This window comes from Bufo gargarizans, chromosome 5, assembly GCF_014858855.1.
Source record: "Bufo gargarizans isolate SCDJY-AF-19 chromosome 5, ASM1485885v1, whole genome shotgun sequence".
In the NCBI taxonomy this organism is placed as follows: domain Eukaryota; kingdom Metazoa; phylum Chordata; class Amphibia; order Anura; family Bufonidae; genus Bufo; species Bufo gargarizans.
In genome coordinates, this window is record NC_058084.1 from 481,320,270 (window position 1) to 481,340,934 (window position 20,665).

The following is a 20,665-nucleotide window of genomic DNA, read 5'->3' on the forward strand; positions in this document are numbered from 1 at the left end:
TTATCTATGGTAATTACAGGGGATGTGACTGGAGAGGTGAGAGGTTCTGATGATGTCACATTACACCATTATCTATGGTAATTACAGGGGATGTGACTGGAGAGGTGAGAGGTTCTGATGATGTCACATTACACCCTTATCTATGGTAATTACAGGGGATGTGACTGGAGAGGTGAGAGGTTCTGATGATGTCACATTACACCGTTATCTATGGTAATTACAGGGGATGTGACTGGAGAGGTGAGAGGTTCTGATGATGTCACATTACATCGTTATCTATGGTAATTACCGGGGATGTGACTGGAGAGGTGAGAGGTTCTGATGATGTCACATTCAGGGGCGGATTAAGTGCATGATAGGCCCGGGGCTGTCTACCCAACTTAGGGCCCCCCCCCCCTCCATTTTAGTTTAGTTTTTTTTTGTATGAAGAGGCTGCGGTGCTTTATGAGCGCCACAGTCTCTTCTTAGGCCATATGACCTCTTCAGACTAAAAAAGAATACCCCAAATTGGGTCCTAAACTGAAAAATTTGGTCGCCAAATTTAAAATACATATAATTGTAATAAAAAAGACATGGAGGAGAATACAGCACCACATACCTGTTACATCCAGTGACATCTCCTGTCATGTAGACCTTCTCTTTCCTCTTCTCCTCCATTTGACCCAGACCACTATGGCAAATTCTTTCAGCCGCATCTCGTCTCTACAGTTTGTAACACAGACACGTTAGATTTCTAAATTTTTCCATCAACTTCCTCATCCTGGTGTCCCCACAATGTCATCCTGCTGCCACCCCCAATACTGTGCCCGTTGTGCCCCCCAATGCCCCAGGAACTATACTGCTGAAAAAATAGTGACCCTGATAGATATAATTGGGGTAATTTATCAAACTGGTGTAAAGTAGAACTGGATTTCCAAAAGAGCTGTCAAATATGAAAGGTGGAATCTGATTGGCTGCTATGGGCAACTAAGCCAGTTCTACTTTACACCAGTCTGATAAATTACCCCAAATGTTCCTATAGTGTCTACAGCAGCTATAATGTCCCCTAGAGACCCCCAGTAATAATACCACCCTCTATTGTGCTCCAGGCAATAATGCCTGTATAGTGTCCCCAGAAATAATAGAATTGCCCCTACAGTGCCTCCCCAATAGCAACACCCCCATATAGTAATTTCCACCACACTGCCCCCACATGGTAATCCCCCCATAGTAATTTGCCCCCACACAGTAATTTCCCCCAAACTGCCCCCATATAGTAGCTTGCCCCCACACAGTAATTTGCCCCACACTGCCCCCCCATAGTAATTTGCCCCCACACAGTAATTTCACACAAACTGCACCCATATAGTAGTTTGCCCCCACATAGTAATTTCCCCACACTGTTCCCCCACACAATAGTTTTCCCCACACTGCCCCCACATAGTAATTTCCCCACACAGAAATTACCCCACACTGTCCCCACATGGCAATTTCCCCCACACAATAGTTTCTCCCACACTGCCCCCACATAGTAGTTTGCCTCCGCATAGCAATTTCCCCACTGTCCTCACATAGAAATTACCCCCACACAATAGTTTCCCCCACACTGCCCCATATAGAAATTTGCCCCCACATAGTAGTCCCTCTCATAATAATTTGCCCCCACATAGCAAATTGCCCCCACACTGCCCCATCTAGTAATTTGCCCCCACATAGTAGTTTGCCTCCGCATAGCAATTTCCCCACTGTCCTCACATAGAAATTACCCCCACACAATAGTTTCCCCCACACTGCCCCATATAGAAATTTGCCCCCACATAGTAGTCCCTCCCATAATAATTTGCCCCCACACTGCCCCCACATGGCAATTTCCCCCACACAATAGTTTCTCCCACACTGCCCCCACATAGTAGTTTGCCTCCGCATAGCAATTTCCCCACTGTCCTCACATAGAAATTACCCCCACACAATAGTTTCCCCCACACTGCCCCATATAGAAATTTGCCCCCACATAGTAGTCCCTCTCATAATAATTTGCCCCCACATAGCAAATTGCCCCCACACTGCCCCATCTAGTAATTTGCCCCCACATAGTAGTCCCTCTCATAATAATTTGCCCCCACATAGCAATTTGCCCCCAAATAGTGTAGTCCCTCATAATAATTTGCCCCCACACTGCCCCCACATAGCAATTTGCCCCCACATAGTGTAGTCCCTCACATAATAATTTGCCCCCACATAGTGTAGTCCCTCTCATAATAATTTGCCCCCACACTGCCCCATCTAGTAATTTGCCCCCAAATAGTGTAGTCCCTCTCATAATAATTTGCCCCCACATAGTGTAGTCCCTCTCATAATAATTTGCCCCATACAGCAATTTGCCCCCACATAGTGTAGTCTCTCTCATAATAATTTGCCCCATACAGCAATTTGCCCCCACATAGTGTAGTCTCTCTCATAATAATTTGCCCCATACAGCAATTTGCCCCCACATAGTGTAGTCCCTCTCATAATAATTTGCCCCCATACAGCAATTTGCCCCCACATAGTGTAGTCCCTCTCATAATAATTTGCCCCATACAGCAATTTGCCCCCACATAGTGTAGTCCCTCTCATAATAATTTGCCCCCCCCAGAGTAGGCACATGAAAAAAAAAAAAAAAAAAATGAACAAAAAATGAAAAGATAAATACTCACCTATGTCCAGGGCCAGGCGCTTGCTCGCAGAGGAAGGCGGGATGAGTCAGGCGCGTCACAGTGCTGCGTCCCGGCACAGGCGCGCGATGACGTCATCACACACGCCTGCGTCGGGATTTCACTACCGCATAGGCCTCAGGCCTACAAGGCCTGAAGCCTATGGCGGTGACCGGCGACGGGACAGGGAGCTATGCGCTCCCGTGCCCCGCCGCAGTATGTGGGCGTTCGGGTCAGCGCTGGGCCCGGGGCTGCCGACCCGAACGTCCCTATTATAATCCGCCACTGGTCACATTACACCGTTATCTATGGTAATTACAGGGGATGTGACTGGAGAGGTGAGAGGTTCTGATGATGTCACATTACACCATTATCTATGGTAATTACAGGGATGTGACTGGAGAGGTGAGAGGTTCTGATGATGTCACATTACACCATTATCTATGGTAATTACAGGGGATGTGACTGGAGAGGTGAGAGGTTCTGGTGATGTCACATTACACCATTATCTATGGTAATTACAGGTGATGTGACTGGAGAGGTGAGAGGTTCTGATGATGTCACATTACACCATTATCTATGGTAATTACAGGGGATGTGACTGGAGAGGTGAGAGGTTCTGATGATGTCACATTACATCATTATCTATGGTAATTACAGGGGATGTGACTGGAGAGGTGAGAGGTTCTGATGATGTCACATTACACCATTATCTATGGTAATTACAGGGGATGTGACCGGAGAGGTGAGAGGTTCTGATGATGTCACATTACACCATTATCTATGGTAATTACAGGGGATGTGACTGGAGAGGTGAGAGGTTCTGATGATGTCACATTACATCATTATCTATGGTAATTACAGGGGATGTGACCGGAGAGGTGAGAGGTTCTGATGATGTCACATTACTCCATTATCTATGGTAATTACAGGGGATGTGACTGGAGAGGTGAGAGGTTCTGATGATGTCACATTACACCGTTATCTATGGTAATTACAGGGGATGTGACCGGAGAGGTGAGAGGTTCTGATGATGTCACATTACTCCATTATCTATGGTAATTACAGGGGATGTGACTGGAGAGGTGAGAGGTTCTGATGATGTCACATTACACCATTATCTATGGTAATTACAGAGGATGTGACTGGAGAGGTGAGAGGTTCTGATGATGTCACATTACACCGTTATCTATGGTAATTACAGGGGATGTGACTGGAGAGGTGAGAGGTTCTGATGATGTCACATTACACCGTTATCTATGGTAATTACAGGGGATGTGACTGGAGAGGTGAGAGGTTCTGATGATGTCACATTACACCATTATCTATGGTAATTACAGGGGATGTGACTGGAGAGGTGAGAGGTTCTGATGATGTCACATTACACCATTATCTATGGTAATTACAGGGGATGTGACTGGAGAGGTGAGAGGTTCTGATGATGTCACATTACACCATTATCTATGGTAATTACCGGGGATGTGACTGGAGAGGTGAGAGGTTCTGATGATGTCACATTACACCGTTATCTATGGTAATTACAGGGGATGTGACCGGAGAGGTGAGAGGTTCTGATGATGTCACATTACACCGTTATCTATGGTAATTACAGGGGATGTGACCGGAGAGGTGAGAGGTTCTGATCAGAGGTCGCGCTACATTTTTTCTGGAAGAGTAAAAATAGTCCTCTTGCCATTTTTGAGGAGTATTTTCAGCCGATCAGGAGTACCAAAGTTACAGTAAGGGTCCATTCACACGTCCGCAAAATGGATCCGCATCCGTTCCGCAATTTTGCGGAACGGGTGCAGACCCATTCATTATCAATGGGGCCGGAATGTGCTGTCCGCATCCACATTTGCGGATCCGCACTTCCGCATCCGCGCTTCCGTTTCCGCAAAAAAATAGAACATGTACTATTCTTGTCCGCAATTGTGGACAAGAACAGGCATATTCTATTAGTGCCGGCAATGTGCAGTCCGCAAAATGCGGAACGCACATTGCCGCTTTCCGTGTTCTGCGGATCCGTGGCTCTGTGTTTCCGCAAAACACATTGCGGACGTGTGAATGGAGCCTTATTCAAATAGTTAATACTAAGGCCTACATAACATTAAGGGGTTGCTATTTATGCAGGGAAACCATTACTAGTATCTAGAACGGTCTTCCATGCATAAATAGCAAATTTAGCCGAGGTCACTGTTAGTGATTTTATGGGGTTTAAAGGGTTTGTCCTGTTCTGGGGGTAATGTGGCTGATGGGGTTATGACTTATGAACAGACTGTGGCCGCTTCCTCTAATTACAGAACGGGCCGTCTCCGATTGCTATGGGTAACAGCTGACAGAACAGGCCGTCTCCGGTTGCTATGGGTAACAGCTGACAGAACAGGCCGTCTCCGGTTGCTATGGGTAACAGCTGACAGAACAGGCCGTCTCCGGTTGCTATGGGTAGCAGCTGACAGAACAGGCCGTCTCCGGTTGCTATGGGTAGCAGCTGACAGAACGGGCCGTCTCCGGTTGCTATGGGTAACAGCTGACAGAACGGGCCGTCTCCGGTTGCTATGGGTAGCAGCTGACAGAACGGGCCGTCTCCGGTTGCTATGGGTAGCAGCTGACAGAACGGGCCGTCTCCGGTTGCTATGGGTAGCAGCTGACAGAACGGGCCGTCTCCGGTTGCTATGGGTAGCAGCTGACAGAACGGGCCGTCTCCGGTTGCTATGGGTAGCAGCTGACAGAACGGGCCGTCTCCGGTTGCTATGGGTAGCAGCTGACAGAACGGGCCGTCTCCGGTTGCTATGGGTAGCAGCTGACAGAACGGGCCGTCTCCGGTTGCTATGGGTAGCAGCTGACAGAACTGGCCGTCTCCGGTTGCTATGGGTAGCAGCTGACAGAACAGGCCGTCTCCGGTTGCTATGGGTAGCAGCTGACAGAACAGGCCGTCTCCGGTTGCTATGGGTAGCAGCTGACAGAACAGGCCGTCTCCGGTTGCTATGGGTAGCAGCTGACAGAACAGGCCGTCTCCGGTTGCTATGGGTAGCAGCTGACAGAACAGGCCGTCTCCGGTTGCTATGGGTAGCAGCTGACAGAACAGGCCGTCTCCGGTTGCTACGGGTAGCAGCTGACAGAACGGGCCGTCTCCGGTTGCTACGGGTAGCAGCTGACAGAACGGGCCGTCACCGGTTGCTACGGGTAGCAGCTGACAGAACGGGCCGTCTCCGGTTGCTACGGGTAACAGCTGACAGAACGGGCCGTCTCCGGTTGCTACGGGTAACAGCTGACAGAACGGGCCGTCTCCGGTTGCTACGGGTAACAGCTGACAGAACGGGCAGTCTCCGGTTGCTACGGGTAGCAGCTGACAGAACGGGCCGTCTCCGGTTGCTATGGGTAACGGCTGTACTGTACTCCCGTCCTCATGACGCACGCTGCCTGCACATTAGGAGCTGTACACTACAGATAAGGGCGGGAAACTGAAACGTTGTCGGTGACACAACACTCGCCATGCCGCCGGCCGTCACTTATGGGTAACCTGTGCGAACAGTTACTACTAGCGGGGCTGGTCCCTGACAGGGCGCACACCGCGGGCGAGCAGCGCCATATGTGTTCACAGCCGGATAGCCTCATACAGCATGTGAGGCTGAACAAGGTAAAACAAGGCGCTGCAGCGAGGCCACTTCCCCCGCCAGTGACGATCGCGTGCCCTCCTTCCCTACTTCAGAGCGGTGGGCCATAAGCTCCGGCAGCCGCTCAAACTGACCAATCACTAAGCTCCTGACTGTAAGGAGCTCTGTCATTGGCTGTTTCAGGCAGCAGCCGCGTCGCTGCGCTGTAGAGATGGGAAGTTTCGGATCTTTCACATGAATCTGCGCTGACTCGGCTCTTGGTCTGGAGTCGGGAAGTTCATTCTATAAAACCCTGTGTGTAATTACCCCACTGTGGGGGGGGGGGGGGGGTGACATTAACACTGGGGTAAATAATATGATTAAAATGGGTTAAATGTGTAAATGTATAAAAAAAAAATCCATCTCTCTCAATAGTTATAGAGCTACTGAATGGGACAGAAGGGATGCCTTTAACCCATAGATCTCCTTGAGAAGCCAATTTGACCCTAAAGGGTTAATTCAATCTGTAATCTAAACTGTGTCCTGTCACTTCTCTTATCCCTCTGCTGACTGCGCCTGTCCCTTAACCCTATCATGTCCATGTTATGATACCAGTATAAGTGTCACATGACCACTGTGGCCATGATGGTTTACATTACTGGTATCACCACTATGGCCAGTGTCAGGGTGCACCATGCTTTACACTGCTGTCACCTCAAACATGGAGGAACTGCCCTGACGAGATCTTCCAGTCATCAGTCCAGACAATAGAGAGAAGACCTCATCTCCTCTGATTTCTCCCAAATGTCCCTCATCATCTCCGGTCATTATAAGCATTTCTATGGGATTTCATGCGGATTCTACATTGACTCCTCTCCTTCCATTCAGGTTCCTGTGATCTAGTATTCAACCTGTAATCTAAACTGTGTCCTGTCCCTTCTCTTATCCCTCTGCTGACTGCGCCTGTCCCTTAACCCTATCACTGCTGAAGCCTGGTCATCAGCCTCAGTGTAAACTGTTCTAGTGACTGACGGCTCTTTTAACCCCCTCAGCCCCGCTAGCTGAAACCCCCTTAATGACCAGGCCACTCTTTACACTTCTGCACTACACTACTTTCACCGTTCATCGCTCGGTCATACAACTTACCACCCAAATGAGTTTTACCTCCTTTTCTTCTCACTAAGGCCTCTTTCACACCTGCGTTCTTGTCTTCCGGCATAGAGTTCCGTCGTCGGGGCTCTATGCCGGAAGAATCCTGATCAGTTTTATCCTAATGAATTCTGAATGGAGTGAAATCCGTTCAGGATGCATCAGGATGTCTTCAGTTCCGGACCGCAACGTTTTTTGGCCGGAGAAAATACTGCAGCATGCTGCGCTTTTTGCTCCAGCCAAAAATCCTGAAGACTTGCCGCAAGGCCGGATCCGGAATTAATGCCCATTGAAAGGCATTGATCCGGATCCGGCCTTAAGCTAAACGTCGTTTTGGCGCATTGCCGGATCCGACGTTTAGCTTTTTCTGAATGGTTACCATGGCTGCCGGGAAGCTAAAGGCAGCCATGGTAAAGTGTAGCGGGGAGCGGGGGAGCAGCATACTTACCGTCCGTGCGGCTCCCGGGGCACTTCAGAGTGACATCAGGGCGCCCCAAGCGCATGGATGACGTGATCGCATGGCACGTCATCCATGCGCATGGGGCGCTCTGACGTCATTCTGGAGCGCCCCGAGAGCCGCACGGACTGTAAGTATACCGCTCCCCGCTCTTACTATGGCAACCAGGACTTTAATAGCGTCCTGGCTGCCATAGTAACACTGAACGCATTTTGAAGACGGATCCGTCTTCAAATGCTTTCAGTACACTTGCGTTTTTCTTGGTCCGGCGTGTAATTCCGGCAAATGGAGTACACGCCGGATCCGGACAACGCAAGTGTGAAAGAGCCCTAATAGAGCTTCCATTTGGTGGTATTTCATTGCTGCTGACATTTTTACTTTTTTTGTTATTAATCGAAATTTAACGATTTTTTTTTTTTGCAAAAAAAAAATTCATTTTTCACTTTCAGTTGTAAAATTTTGCAAAAAAAACCAAACATCCATATATAAATTTTTCGCTAAATTTATTGTTCTACATGTCTTTGATAAAAAAAAAATGTTTGGGTAAAAGTTATAGCGTTTACAAACTATGGTACAAAAATGTGAATTTCCGCATTTTGAAGCAGCTCTGATTTTCTGAGCACCTGTCATGTTTCCTGAGGTTCTACAATGCCCAGACAGTAGAAGAAACCCACAAATGACCGCATTTCGGAAAGTAGACACCCTAAGGTATTCGCTGATGGGCATAGTGAGTTCATAGAACTTTTTATTTTTTGTCACAAGTTAGCGGAAAATTGTGATTTTTTTTTATTTGATTTTTTTTCCTTACAAAGTCTCATATTCCACTAACTTGTGACAAAAAATAAAAACTTCCATGAACTCGCCATGCCCCTCATTGAATACCTTGGGGTGTCTTCTTTCCAAAATGGGGTCACTTGTGGCGTAGTTATACTGCCCTGGCATTTTAGGGGCCCAAATGTGTGAGAAGTAGTTTGAAATCAAAATGTGTAAAAAAGGCCCTGTGAAATCCTAAAGGTGCTCTTTGGAATGTGTGCCCCTTTGCCCACCTAGGCTGCAAAAAAGTGTCACACATCTGGTATTGCCGTACTCAGGAGAAGTTGGGCAATGTGTTTTGGGGTGTCATATTACATATACCCATGCTGGGTGAGAGAAATATCTTGGCAAAAGAAAACTTTTCCCTTTTTTTTTTTTTTATACAAAGTTGGCATTTCACCAAGATATTTCTCTCACCCAGCATGGGTGTATGTAAAATGACACCCCAAAACACATTGCCCAACTTCTACTGAGTATGGCGATACCAGATGTGTGACACTTTTTTGCCCCCTAGGTGGGCAAAGGGGCCCACATTCCAAAGAGCACCTTTAGGATTTCACAGGCCATTTTTTACAGATTTTGATTTTAAACTACTTCGCACACATTAGGGCCCCTAAAATGCCAGGGCAGTATAACAACCCCACAAGTGACCCCATTTTGGAAAGCAGACACCCCAAGGTATTCCGTGAGGGGCATGGCGAGTTCCTAGATTTTTTTTTAGTTTTTTGTCACAAGTTAGTGGAATATGAGACTTTGTAAGAAAAAAATAATAATCATTTTCCGCTAACTTGTGACAAAAAATAAAAAATTCTAGGAACTCGCCATGCCCCTCACGGAATACCTTGGGGTGTCTTCTTTCCAAAATGGGGTCACCTGTGGGGCAGTTATACTGCCCTGGCATTTTAGGGGCCCTAATGCGTGAGAAGTAGTTTGAAATCAAAATGTGTAAAAAATGGCAGGTGAAATCCGAAAGGTGCTCTTCGGAATGTGGGCCCCTTTGCCCACTTAGGCTGCAAAAAAGTGTCACACATGTGGTATTGCCGTACTCAGGAGAAGTTGGGGAATGTATTTTGGAGTGTCATTTTACATATACCCATGCTCGGTGAGAAATATCTCTGCAAAAGACAACTTATCCCATTTTTTTTATACAAAGTTGGCATTTGACAAATATATTTATCTCACCCAGCATGGGTATATGTAAAATGACACCCCAAAACACATTCCCCAACTTCTCCTGAGTACGGTGATACCACATGTGTGACACTTTTTTTTGCAGCCTAGATGCGCAAAGCGGCCCAAATTCCTTTTAGGAGGGCATTTTTAGACATTTGGATCCCAGACTTCTTCTCACGCTTTAGGGCCCCTAAAATGCCAGGGCAGTATAAATACCCCACATGTGACCCCATTTTGGAAAGAAGACTCCCCAAGGTATTCAATGAGGGGCATGGCGAGTTCATAGAAATTTTTATTTTTTTTGGCACAAGTTTGATTTTTGTTTGATCCGTATGATTTTTACGGATACATGGATCGGATCCGCAAAACACATACGGACGTCTGAATGGAGCCTTACAGGGGGGTGATCAGTGACAGGGGGGTGATCAGTGACAGGGGGGTGATCAGTGACAGGGGGGTGATCAGTGACAGGGGGGTGATCAGTGACAGGGGAGTGATGGAGTAAGGCTCCATTCAGACGTCCGTATGTGTTTTGCGGATCCGATCCATGTATCCGTGGATCTGTAAAAATTATACGGACGTCTGAATGGAGCCTTACAGGGGGGTGATCAATGACAGGGGGGTGATCAGGGAGTCTATATGGGTTGATCAGGGGTTAATAAGAGGTTAATAAGTGACAGGGGGGGGGTGTAGTGTGGTGTTTGGTGCTACTTATTACAGAGCTGCCTGTGTCCTCTGGTGGTCGATCCAAGCAAAAGGGACACCAGAGGACCAGGTAGCAGGTATATTAGACGCTGTGATCAAAACAGCGTCTAATATACCTGTTAGGGGTTAAAAAAATCGCATCTACAGCCTGCCAGCGAACGATCGCCGCTGGCAGGCTGTAGATACACTCTCTTACCTTCTGTTCCTGTGAGCGCGCGCGTCTGTGTGCGCACGTTCACAGGAAATTTTGCGTCTCGTGAGATGACGCACGGATGCGTCCAGGAGGAATGAATCGACCGCCTCCAGGACGCATCCGTGCGTTAGGCGGTCCTGGATCGGTTAACTCAAAGAATTGGATGAGTCTCTAACTAAGTCGGATCTTTAGATTCTATTAACCTGTGACTCATTCCATTCTTAGACTCCCTGTACAGTGTGTGACTCAGAGCTGCATGCCTGAGCTCTGATTGGTTGCAGGGCGGGGAGGGGCAGGGCTGGCTTCCACTCTAGGATCAGATTACACTCCTCCCTGGTGCCAGTGTCTCTCTGCTCTGCTATCTGACTGAGCTCTGATTGGTTGCAGGCCAGGGTGGGCGGGGCTGGCTTCCACTCTAGGATCAGATTACACTCCTCCCTGCTGCCAGTGTCTCTCTGCTCTGCTATCTGACTGAGCTCTGATTGGTTGCAGGCCGGGGTGGGCGGGAAGGGGAGGGGCTGGCTTCCACTCTAGGATCAGATTACGCTTCTCCCTGCTGCCAGCGTCTCTCTGCTCTGCTATCTGACTGAGCTGTTCACACGGATCAGCTCAGTCAGAGGCATCGACTCGTTCATGAACTCGACATCACTAGTGAAAAGTCTAAGGCTACTTTCACACTTGCGTTTGATCGGATCCGTTCTGAACGGATCCGATCATATTAATGCAGACGGAGGCTCCGTTCAGTACGGATCCGTCTGCATTAATAACTTAGAAAAATTTCTAAGTGCGAAAGTAGCCTGAGCGGATCCGTTCAGACTTTCAATGTAAAGTCAATGGGGGACGGATCCGCTTGAAGATTGAGCCATATGGTGTCATCTTCAAGCGGATCCGTTCCCATTGACTTACATTGTAAGTCTGGACGGATCCGCACGCCTCCGCACAGCCAGGCGGACAGCTGTCCGCCTGGCCGTGCGGAGGCGAGCAGAGCGGAGCCTGAACGCCGCCAGACTGATGCAGTCTGAGCGGATCCGCATCCATTCAGACTGCATCAGGGCTGGACGGAGGCGTTCGGGTCCGCTCGTGAGCTCCTTCAAACGGAGCTCACGAGCGGAAAGCAGAACGCTAGTGTGAAAGTAGCCTAAGGCGTATTGGTACACCTTAGACTTTTTCCAGGGAGTAAAATGGCCTGAACAGGCGTCTGTGACGCTTGTACAGTCGTTATTGCGACCTCTGGTTCTGATGATGTCACATTACATCATTATCTATGGTAATTACAGGAGATGTGACTGGAGAGGTGAGAGGTTCTGATGATGTCACATTACACCATTATCTATGGTAATTACAGGGGATGTGACTGGAGAGGTGAGAGGTTCTGATGATGTCACATTACACCATTATCTATGGTAATTACCGGGGATGTGACTGGAGAGGTGAGAGGTTCTGATGATGTCACATTACACCGTTATCTATGGTAATTACAGGGGATGTGACTGGAGAGGTGAGAGGTTCTGATGATGTCACATTACACCGTTATCTATGGTAATTACAGGGGATGTGACTGGAGAGGTGAGAGGTTCTGATGATGTCACATTACACCATTATCTATGGTAATTACAGGGGATGTGACTGGAGAGGTGAGAGGTTCTGATGATGTCACATTACACAATTATCTATGGTAATTACAGGTGATGTGACTGGAGAGGTGAGAGGTTCTGATGATGTCACATTACACCATTATCTATGGTAATTACAGGGGATGTGACTGGAGAGGTGAGAGGTTCTGATGATGTCACATTACACAATTATCTATGGTAATTACAGGTGATGTGACTGGAGAGGTGAGAGGTTCTGATGATGTCACATTACACAATTATCTATGGTAATTACAGGTGATGTGACTGGAGAGGTGAGAGGTTCTGATGATGTCACATTACACCATTATCTATGGTAATTACAGGGGATGTGACTGGAGAGGTGAGAGGTTCTGATGATGTCACATTACACAATTATCTATGGTAATTACAGGGGATGTGACCGGAGAGGTGAGAGGTTCTGATGATGTCACATTACACCATTATCTATGGTAATTACAGGAGATGTGACTGGAGAGGTGAGAGGTTCTGATGATGTCACATTACACCATTATCTATGGTAATTACAGGGGATGTGACTGGAGAGGTGAGAGGTTCTGATGATGTCACATTACACTATTATCTATGGTAATTACAGGGGATGTGACTGGAGAGGTGAGAGGTTCTGATGATGTCACATTACACCGTTATCTATGGTAATTACAGGGGATGTGACTGGAGAGGTGAGAGGTTCTGATGATGTCACATTACACCATTATCTATGGTAATTACAGGGGATGTGACTGGAGAGGTGAGAGGTTCTGATGATGTCACATTACACCATTATCTATGGTAATTACAGGTGGACATGGCTGTAGAAGTGATGGACTCTGGAATGTACATGGTGACTTTTATTATTATGTCTTCAATGAACAGGATTACTCCACGGTGAAGAAGACGTCTAGTAATCTGATACATGAGACGAACAATGAGAAGATCCTAGAAGTCGTCCACAAGATGATGGAGCTGCTGACTGGAGAGGTGACACCGCCGGGAACGCTGGGACATTATACAGTCACAGCACTGGAGGGGTCTGGGTGATGACGGTGTCATTGTGTTGTCAGGTTCCTCTAAGGTGTCAGGATGTCGCTGTCTATTTCTCCATGGAGGAGTGGGAGTATTTAGAAGGACACAAGGGTCTACACAAGGAGGTCAAGATGGAGGAGGACCAGCCCCTCGCATCTCCAGGTAACAGACAGGACTAAATACAAATGTCCTGGAATTCTCTGTCTGTAAAGTCTGAGTCCAGTCTCTGTGTCTCCTGCAGAGAGATCCAGTCAGAGGACAACACCAGAGAGATGTCCGCGTCCTTTCCTTCCACAGGATGGTCAGGTAACGGAGATGTCTCCTGCTCTGTAGGAGGACGTCTTGTTTTATCCAGTACTATTCTAGATTCATACTGGTTTATACTGGTGTAATGAGCTGGAGATGGCGGGATTACAGCCGACCACAGACACTCCATGTTCTCTGCTTCTTCCTACAAGTCTCTGGCTATGGAGACCACTGGTGGAAATAAGGAACAAATAGGTTTATGTCTCCGAGAGGAACGAGTCCGGACGCGTCTGGTAGAAGCTGATCTCCTCCACGGAAACCACCTGCAGCATGTCCGGCCGTGCTGAGGATGCATGTGTACATGATTATTGGCTGTGAGCCGCCATCTAATATCTAGGTCCAGCCTCTGGGAGACCTGCAGCCATTAGGCTCAGACGACGACTGTTGTCGGGTCATTTGTGGTTCTCATGATAATTAAAGGGGGGGGGGGGGGGCTTAGGAAGAGCTGGCTGCAGCGCACTCCTGGGAGATGCAGGTGCTTGATGGTCACATGGGATGAGCTGCTGCCCACCCACAGAGAATGAAGAGACCAGAGCTGCAGAGGAGGGAGTAAAGAAGCTAAAAAGTATGAATATTATACTGGAGAGCAGCTGTTTTTGCATTTCTGTACTTCAAGTGTTGTATGCACTACTCCAGATAATTTTTTCCAGGACGTTCTCCATGACAGCACCATATGTAGGTTGTCCTTATGGTCTTCTGTAGAGAATAGAACACTGAGAAGTCAATAGGCCGCTCCAGCCTCCAGTGCTCTTTCTGTCTCTACAGAGGACAGGTGCAGAGAGGATTCCTGAGTGGAATTTTCCTGTTCTAACAAATTGTAGGATCTTTGCTAGGGTTGTATGGGGGTTTCCTCTCCTTCCAGCCCATGTCTAGACTGGCAAGTACCTTCCATGGTAAGGGGTCCCCTAGCCCATCCCAGACCCTTTCTAGACCTTCTCAAATCAGCTGTATGGGATGGTCATGTCCTGCTGAAGGGATCCTTCCCATCAGGTTTGATGTCGGGGATGTTGCTTCTCTATTTGAGCTCTGGCTTTGTCATCAGAAGATCTTGACAGGCAGCGTAGAGCATCTGAAGGCTTGAGTCCCCAGGTTCAAGACTCGTATTCGTCCAAGAGTCTCTCCTGGTGGAAAAAGGGAGGAGCTTTATGAGAACATGAGTGGTAAGAGCCCATCTGTATATACATTCATTGACCAAAAATCCTGCACCAAGAAGGAGGTGTTGGGATGAAACTTTCCCAGTGTGACTGTAATTATGATAAATGTAAGGGATCCCAATATTACAGAGACATTTATTAGCGAAAATTGTCCAATTCCAAGGAGGTTTTAGGACCCTGTTAGGCTGCCTCTAGCCCGGGTACAAGATGAGATACGGCCTCTAGCCCGGGTACAAGATGAGATACGGCCTCTAGCCCGGGTACAAGATGAGATACGGCCTCTAGCCCGGGTACAAGATGGATGAGATACGGTTGGGCAAGGAGACATACATGTTTGGTATGGTATCCTAGGGTACATTTGCCCACAGATGTTACAGATGACCCTGTAGATCCTGCACACTCATAGGTTGCTGAAGCTCGCATTTTAGCTGTTCCCATAAATGCTTTATAGGTAATAAAATAGGAGGACACATTCCTGGAGAAGCCTCGCTGTGCGCAGGCGAGCATATCCAGCTGAAAAGTGCTGAGAAGAACACATGTGGCGACAGGATGTCCTACACATATCGCTGAGCTGTTAGTGCCCCTCGTACCACTACTAGGGGTCACGACTGTCGTATGCGATGGCTCCCACGATCATCACACCAGCAGTTAGGGCAGTATGTCGCTCCATAGCAAAGGATTGAAGCACTCACCAGGAGACCTCCATACTGGAACCCAAAGAGGGCCTAGAATTGTCACTAAAGACGATACGGTTCCAGTCTGTAGTAGTCCAGGTTTCCCAATCAGGACATCCCTGCAAACGAAGATTACAGTAGTTGACTGTCAAAGGCAGGACCAATAATGGGCGCCATGATGTCAGATTTCCTTCTGCTGAATGTCTGTCTGGAAAAGGTCGGGGCAGAGACGGGGGTGTAATTAAGGGGCCACCTGTGTCTAGATGGTGGACAACAAAACTATGGGAACTGCTCATTCTTGTCAGTAGATCACACGATCCTCTCTACTGGTAGTCTGTCTGGGCTGTCCGGAGCTTGTTAACGCTACCTGCACTAACATAACCACTGCGCCCAATATTTCCTAAAAGTCAGAACAGCCTAGATCAGTGGTGGCAAACCTATGGCACGGGTTCCAGAGGTGGCACTCAGAGCCCTCTGCCCAATGACTTTTAAAAAACCTGGTAGTAGAGATCCTGGCCTTCCTCAGAGAAAGAAATATCATCATAGTTTGGACAGTTTTCTCTTGATGGCAGAATCCAGATTTTCTCTCCAGACACCAGGAAGATTTTTCTTGACAAACACTCATTTCTGCCGATTCTCAAATATGAGATGATACAGGGGAAAATATCAGTCTTCTGGACAAAGAGACACTGCTTATTAAAGGGGAGGCTATGAACATCTTGGGGCTAATGACCTTCTGCATCTCCACAGTTCTTTGGAGCCAGGTTCACATCCGTTCTCTCCAGAAATTGATTCTTACGGCCTCAACCAAACAATTCTTCCCAGAGTGAGAAGACGGGCTTTACTTTCACAGAAAACCTGTAATGAGGGATTCTTTGGAATGTAAGTCCCTATGGATACCAGCAAAACGGGATGAGGTGCTCAGGAATAGAATATGGGCCTAGCATGCTCATTTCCTCCTTTCCCTTTTATCCCGGCCGTCCTCAAGAATATATGGTTAAAAGCAACCAGTAATACGATAAAAATCACAGCAGTGAGAGATTTTCTTTGATTGAGATGTATTTTGTGCAGATTACAAGCGACCTTCATGAGTTAACGCGTTTTCGGTTAAGTTAGCCTTCATCAGACACTATGGGACAGAAAGCAATAGTGTCATATATATGTACATATATAAGGTAGCAAACCATGGACGACGACAAACATAACAAGACATAAGACATAAAACAAAATAAATGGCAGGCAGATAATCAATGAGACATCATCCAATAGATGAAAATGCAGAGTTACAATTCCGTAGCTACACAGTATTGCACTAGATCAGATCTACATGACGATGTGATGGTCCCTGAAACGTAAAATTAAGGAAAATACATATATAGATAGAATCCTCTAAATCCGGTATGATATCCATTCCATCCTAATAAATCACAGACTAATAACTTGAGGTATGGTGATGATAGTACTATGATATACATCTAATATATAAAATACAATGCACATAAAGGAGCCTAATCCCCACTCAGGAGGACCTACCATTGCCGCTGGGAGATAGAAGTAGGAGTCAGAAGACACACTAGTGTAGATCAGGTGCTGTCAGCACCAGTGGTTTGAGTGTGTGCCCATAGCAGTGTGGTCCACTGCTTTAAAAAGGTGCCAGGAAGCGCGCCATGTCAGGGGGCGGACCTGAAGGATGGTGCACGTGCGACGCCGTGCGTTCCATTAACCGGAAGTTAATCAGCAAATGGAACGCATCAGGTCATGTGACTGCGTTCCAACGACCGGAAGTAGTTTGGTCTTTTGGATGCAATCATCTGAAACATCACTGGGGACCTAAAGAAAGGAGCAAAAGGATGGGGAATTGTACAGAATAGTATATTAGAAGGGAAGAGATGATGTAAACCGATCAACATGTGATAAAGATGAATGTTATGGATGAGTGTATATAGCAAAATTAGCCGATATGTAGATTATTATGTGTTGTTGCATAGCAAGACCACATAATGTTATCTCACATATATATTATTATTATTATTATAGCCAAATTTGCCACCCTAACTCCTCCCACAGTTTTTACACTACATAGACAAAAATTTACCAAAACGTGCAGATTGTTCCCGATCGGATTGCTATTACTTTGTGGAGCGATCCCACCCCCGGGGCCCCCGTGGCGGGCCCCGGAAGCCCCCTTTTTTCCCATAGACTTTGACAGGGTAAATTTTCAAATCGCTCCCACTCGCCAGGCTTTGACGCTAAAGTCACCAAACTTGGGTCACTTAGTCATGGAGTCAACCCGAAAACTTTGGGCACATTTCGGGGACCCCAAAAAGTGGGCGGGGCCACACAGAACCAATCAAAATCTCCCCATTGACTTTAATGAGACCTTCAAATTGCTACTTCTCCCACATTTTTAGGAGTACAAATTCCAAACTTTGCAGACTTGGTCGGCACCCACCCAAGTACCTTGCTTTTGCTTTGTTACCCGATCCCACCCTCCGGGCCCCTGGGACAGGGCCCCCAAAATCCACGTTTTTCCCATTGACTTTGACAGGGACAATTTTCAAATCTCTCCCAGTCGCACAGATTTTAAACTAAAGTCACCAAACTTGGGTCACTTAGTCATGGGGTCAACCTGAAAATTTCTGTCACATTTTGGGGGACATTAAAAAGTGGGCGGAGCTACAAACCACCAATCAGATTTTCCCTATTGACTTCAATGAGAAACTTTTAAATTGCTGTCATTCTCACAGTATTTAAGCCAGAATACCCAAACTAGGCACCGTAGGTCATTGGGTGACTGGGGTCAAAAAAAATTAAAAAGTGGGCGGGGTCTACAACGGCCAATCAAATTTCAGCCATTTGTTTAAATGGGAAAAATTCAAACTGCCGCTGCTCTTAGACTGTTAATGGCAGGGTTCCGAAACTTGGCGCAGTTGGTCACTGGAGGACTGTGCCAATGTATATCTCATTTTGGGGATGCTAAAAAGTGGGCGGAGCCACAAACAACCAATCAGATTTTCCCTATTGACTTCAATAAGAAACCTTTAAACAGCTGTCATTCTCACAGCACCCAAACTCGGCAGGGTGGGTCAGTGTGAGACAAAGGTCAAAATTTATAAAAGTGGGCGGAGTCTACACTCCACCCAGTTACTCCGCCCACTCCAGTTGTAAGCTACTGGTGGAGGCAAGAACACATCACACAATTTCCCCAGAAATTGTACCTTTTCTAGTTCTTATTCTTATTATAGCCAAATTTGCCACCCTAACTCCTCCCACAGTTTTTACACTACATAGACAAAAATTTACCAAAACGTGCAGATTGTTCCCGATCGGATTGCTATTACTTTGTGGAGCGATCCCACCCCCGGGGCCCCCGTGGCGGGCCCTGGAAGCCCCCTTTTTTCCCATAGACTTTGACAGGGTACATTTTCAAATCGCTCCCACTCGCCAGGCTTTGACGCTAAAGTCACCAAACTTGGGTCACTTAGTCATGGAGTCAACCCGAAAATTTTGGGCACATTTCGGGGACCCCAAAAAGTGGGCGGGGCCACACAGAACCAATCAAAATCTCCCCATTGACTGTAATGAGACCTTCAAATTGCTACTTCTCCCACATTTTTAGGAGTACAAATTCCAGACTTTGCAGACTTGGTCGGCACCCACCCGAGTACCTTGCTTGTGCTTTGTTACCCGATCCCACCCTCCGGGCCCCTGGGACAGGGCCCCCAAAATCCACGTTTTTCCCATTGACTTTGACAGGGACAATTTTCAAATCGCTCCCAGTCGCACAGATTTTAAACTAAAGTCACCAAACTTGGGTCACTTAGTCATGGGGTCAACGCGCAATTTGTTAGAACATTTTGGAGACCCGAAAATGTGGGCGGGGCCACACGGAACCAATCAAATTCTTCCCATTGACTACAATGAGACATTCAAATTGCTACTCCTCCCACAGATTTAGGAGTATCAATACCGAACTTTGCACTCTTGGTCGGCACATACCCGAGGATCTTGCTTGTGCTTTGTTAACCGATCCCACCCTCCGGGCCCCTGGGGCGGGCCCCCGAAAACCTCTTTTTTTCTCCCATAGAGTTTTATTGGAAAAATGCAAATGTTTGTCACTCATACAGCTTCGGAGTGAAACTCACCAAACTTGGGTCACTTAGTCATGGGGTCAACCTGAAAATTTCTGTCACATTTTGGAGACAATAAAAAAGTGGGCGGAGCTACAAACAACCAATCAGATTTTCCCTATTGTCTTCAATGAGAAAATTTTAAATTGCTGCCATTTCAACATTGTTAATGGCAGGGTTGTTAAACTTAATATATTCGGTTAATAGGTGACTAGAATTCAAACGTTTTAAAGTGGGCGGAGTCTACATCGGCCAATCAAATTTCAGCTATATGTTTTAATGGGAAAACTTAAAACTGCCGCTGCTCTTAGACTGTTAATGGCAGGATCCCCAAACTTGGTACAGTTGGACAATTTAGGATTAGGATTAAAATTCAGAAAAGTGGGCGGGGACAAAAACAACCAATCAGATTTCTTTGATTGATTTCAATGGGAAAATTAAAAAATGCAGAAAATTGAAAAATGCTGCCATTTTTGATGTCAGGGGCTTCAAATCTCAGAAATCAGGTGATAGATTACTTTGGCTTCAAAAATTGAAAAAGTGGGCGGTGCCAACAACAACAAATCCGATTTTCCCTATTGACTTCAATGAGAAACCTTTAAATTGCTGTCATTCTCACAATATTTAAGCCAGAATACCCAAACTTGGCACCGTAGGTCATTGGGTAACTGGGGTAAAAAATAAAGTGGGCGAGGTCTACAACGGCCAATCAAATTTCAGCCATTTGTTTAAATGGGAACAATTCAAACTGCCGCTGCTCTTAGACTTTGATTGGCACAGTCTTCAAACTTGGCGCAGTTGGTCACTGGAGGAATGGGATTAAAATTCAAAAAAGTGGGTGGAGCCACCAGCAGCCAATCAGATTTCAAGCCAACATCTTGTGGTTTCTACAGAAACGCCCACTCCAGTTGTAAGCTACTGGTGGAGGCAAGAACACTTCACACAATTTCCCCAGAAATTGTACCTTTTCTAGTTTATATAGTACAATG

General features: G+C 46.8%; 2 protein-coding genes across 2 annotated transcripts in view; one reads left to right on the forward strand and one right to left on the reverse strand.

The window, feature by feature from the left end:
* Positions 1-20,665, reverse strand: part of LOC122939172 (gastrula zinc finger protein XlCGF26.1-like) — a 1,061,774-nt gene that overhangs the window by 246,094 nt on the left and 795,015 nt on the right. The window lies entirely within an intron of this gene.
* LOC122938183 (zinc finger protein 585A-like) overlaps positions 1-20,665 on the forward strand; it is a 60,008-nt gene that overhangs the window by 2,374 nt on the left and 36,969 nt on the right. Inside the window, exons 3-5 of the mRNA XM_044293544.1 lie at positions 13,263-13,367; positions 13,451-13,574; positions 13,654-13,718. Of these exons, the coding sequence (XP_044149479.1) occupies positions 13,263-13,367; positions 13,451-13,574; positions 13,654-13,718 (294 nt within the window). The remainder of the gene's footprint in view (positions 1-13,262; positions 13,368-13,450; positions 13,575-13,653; positions 13,719-20,665) is intronic.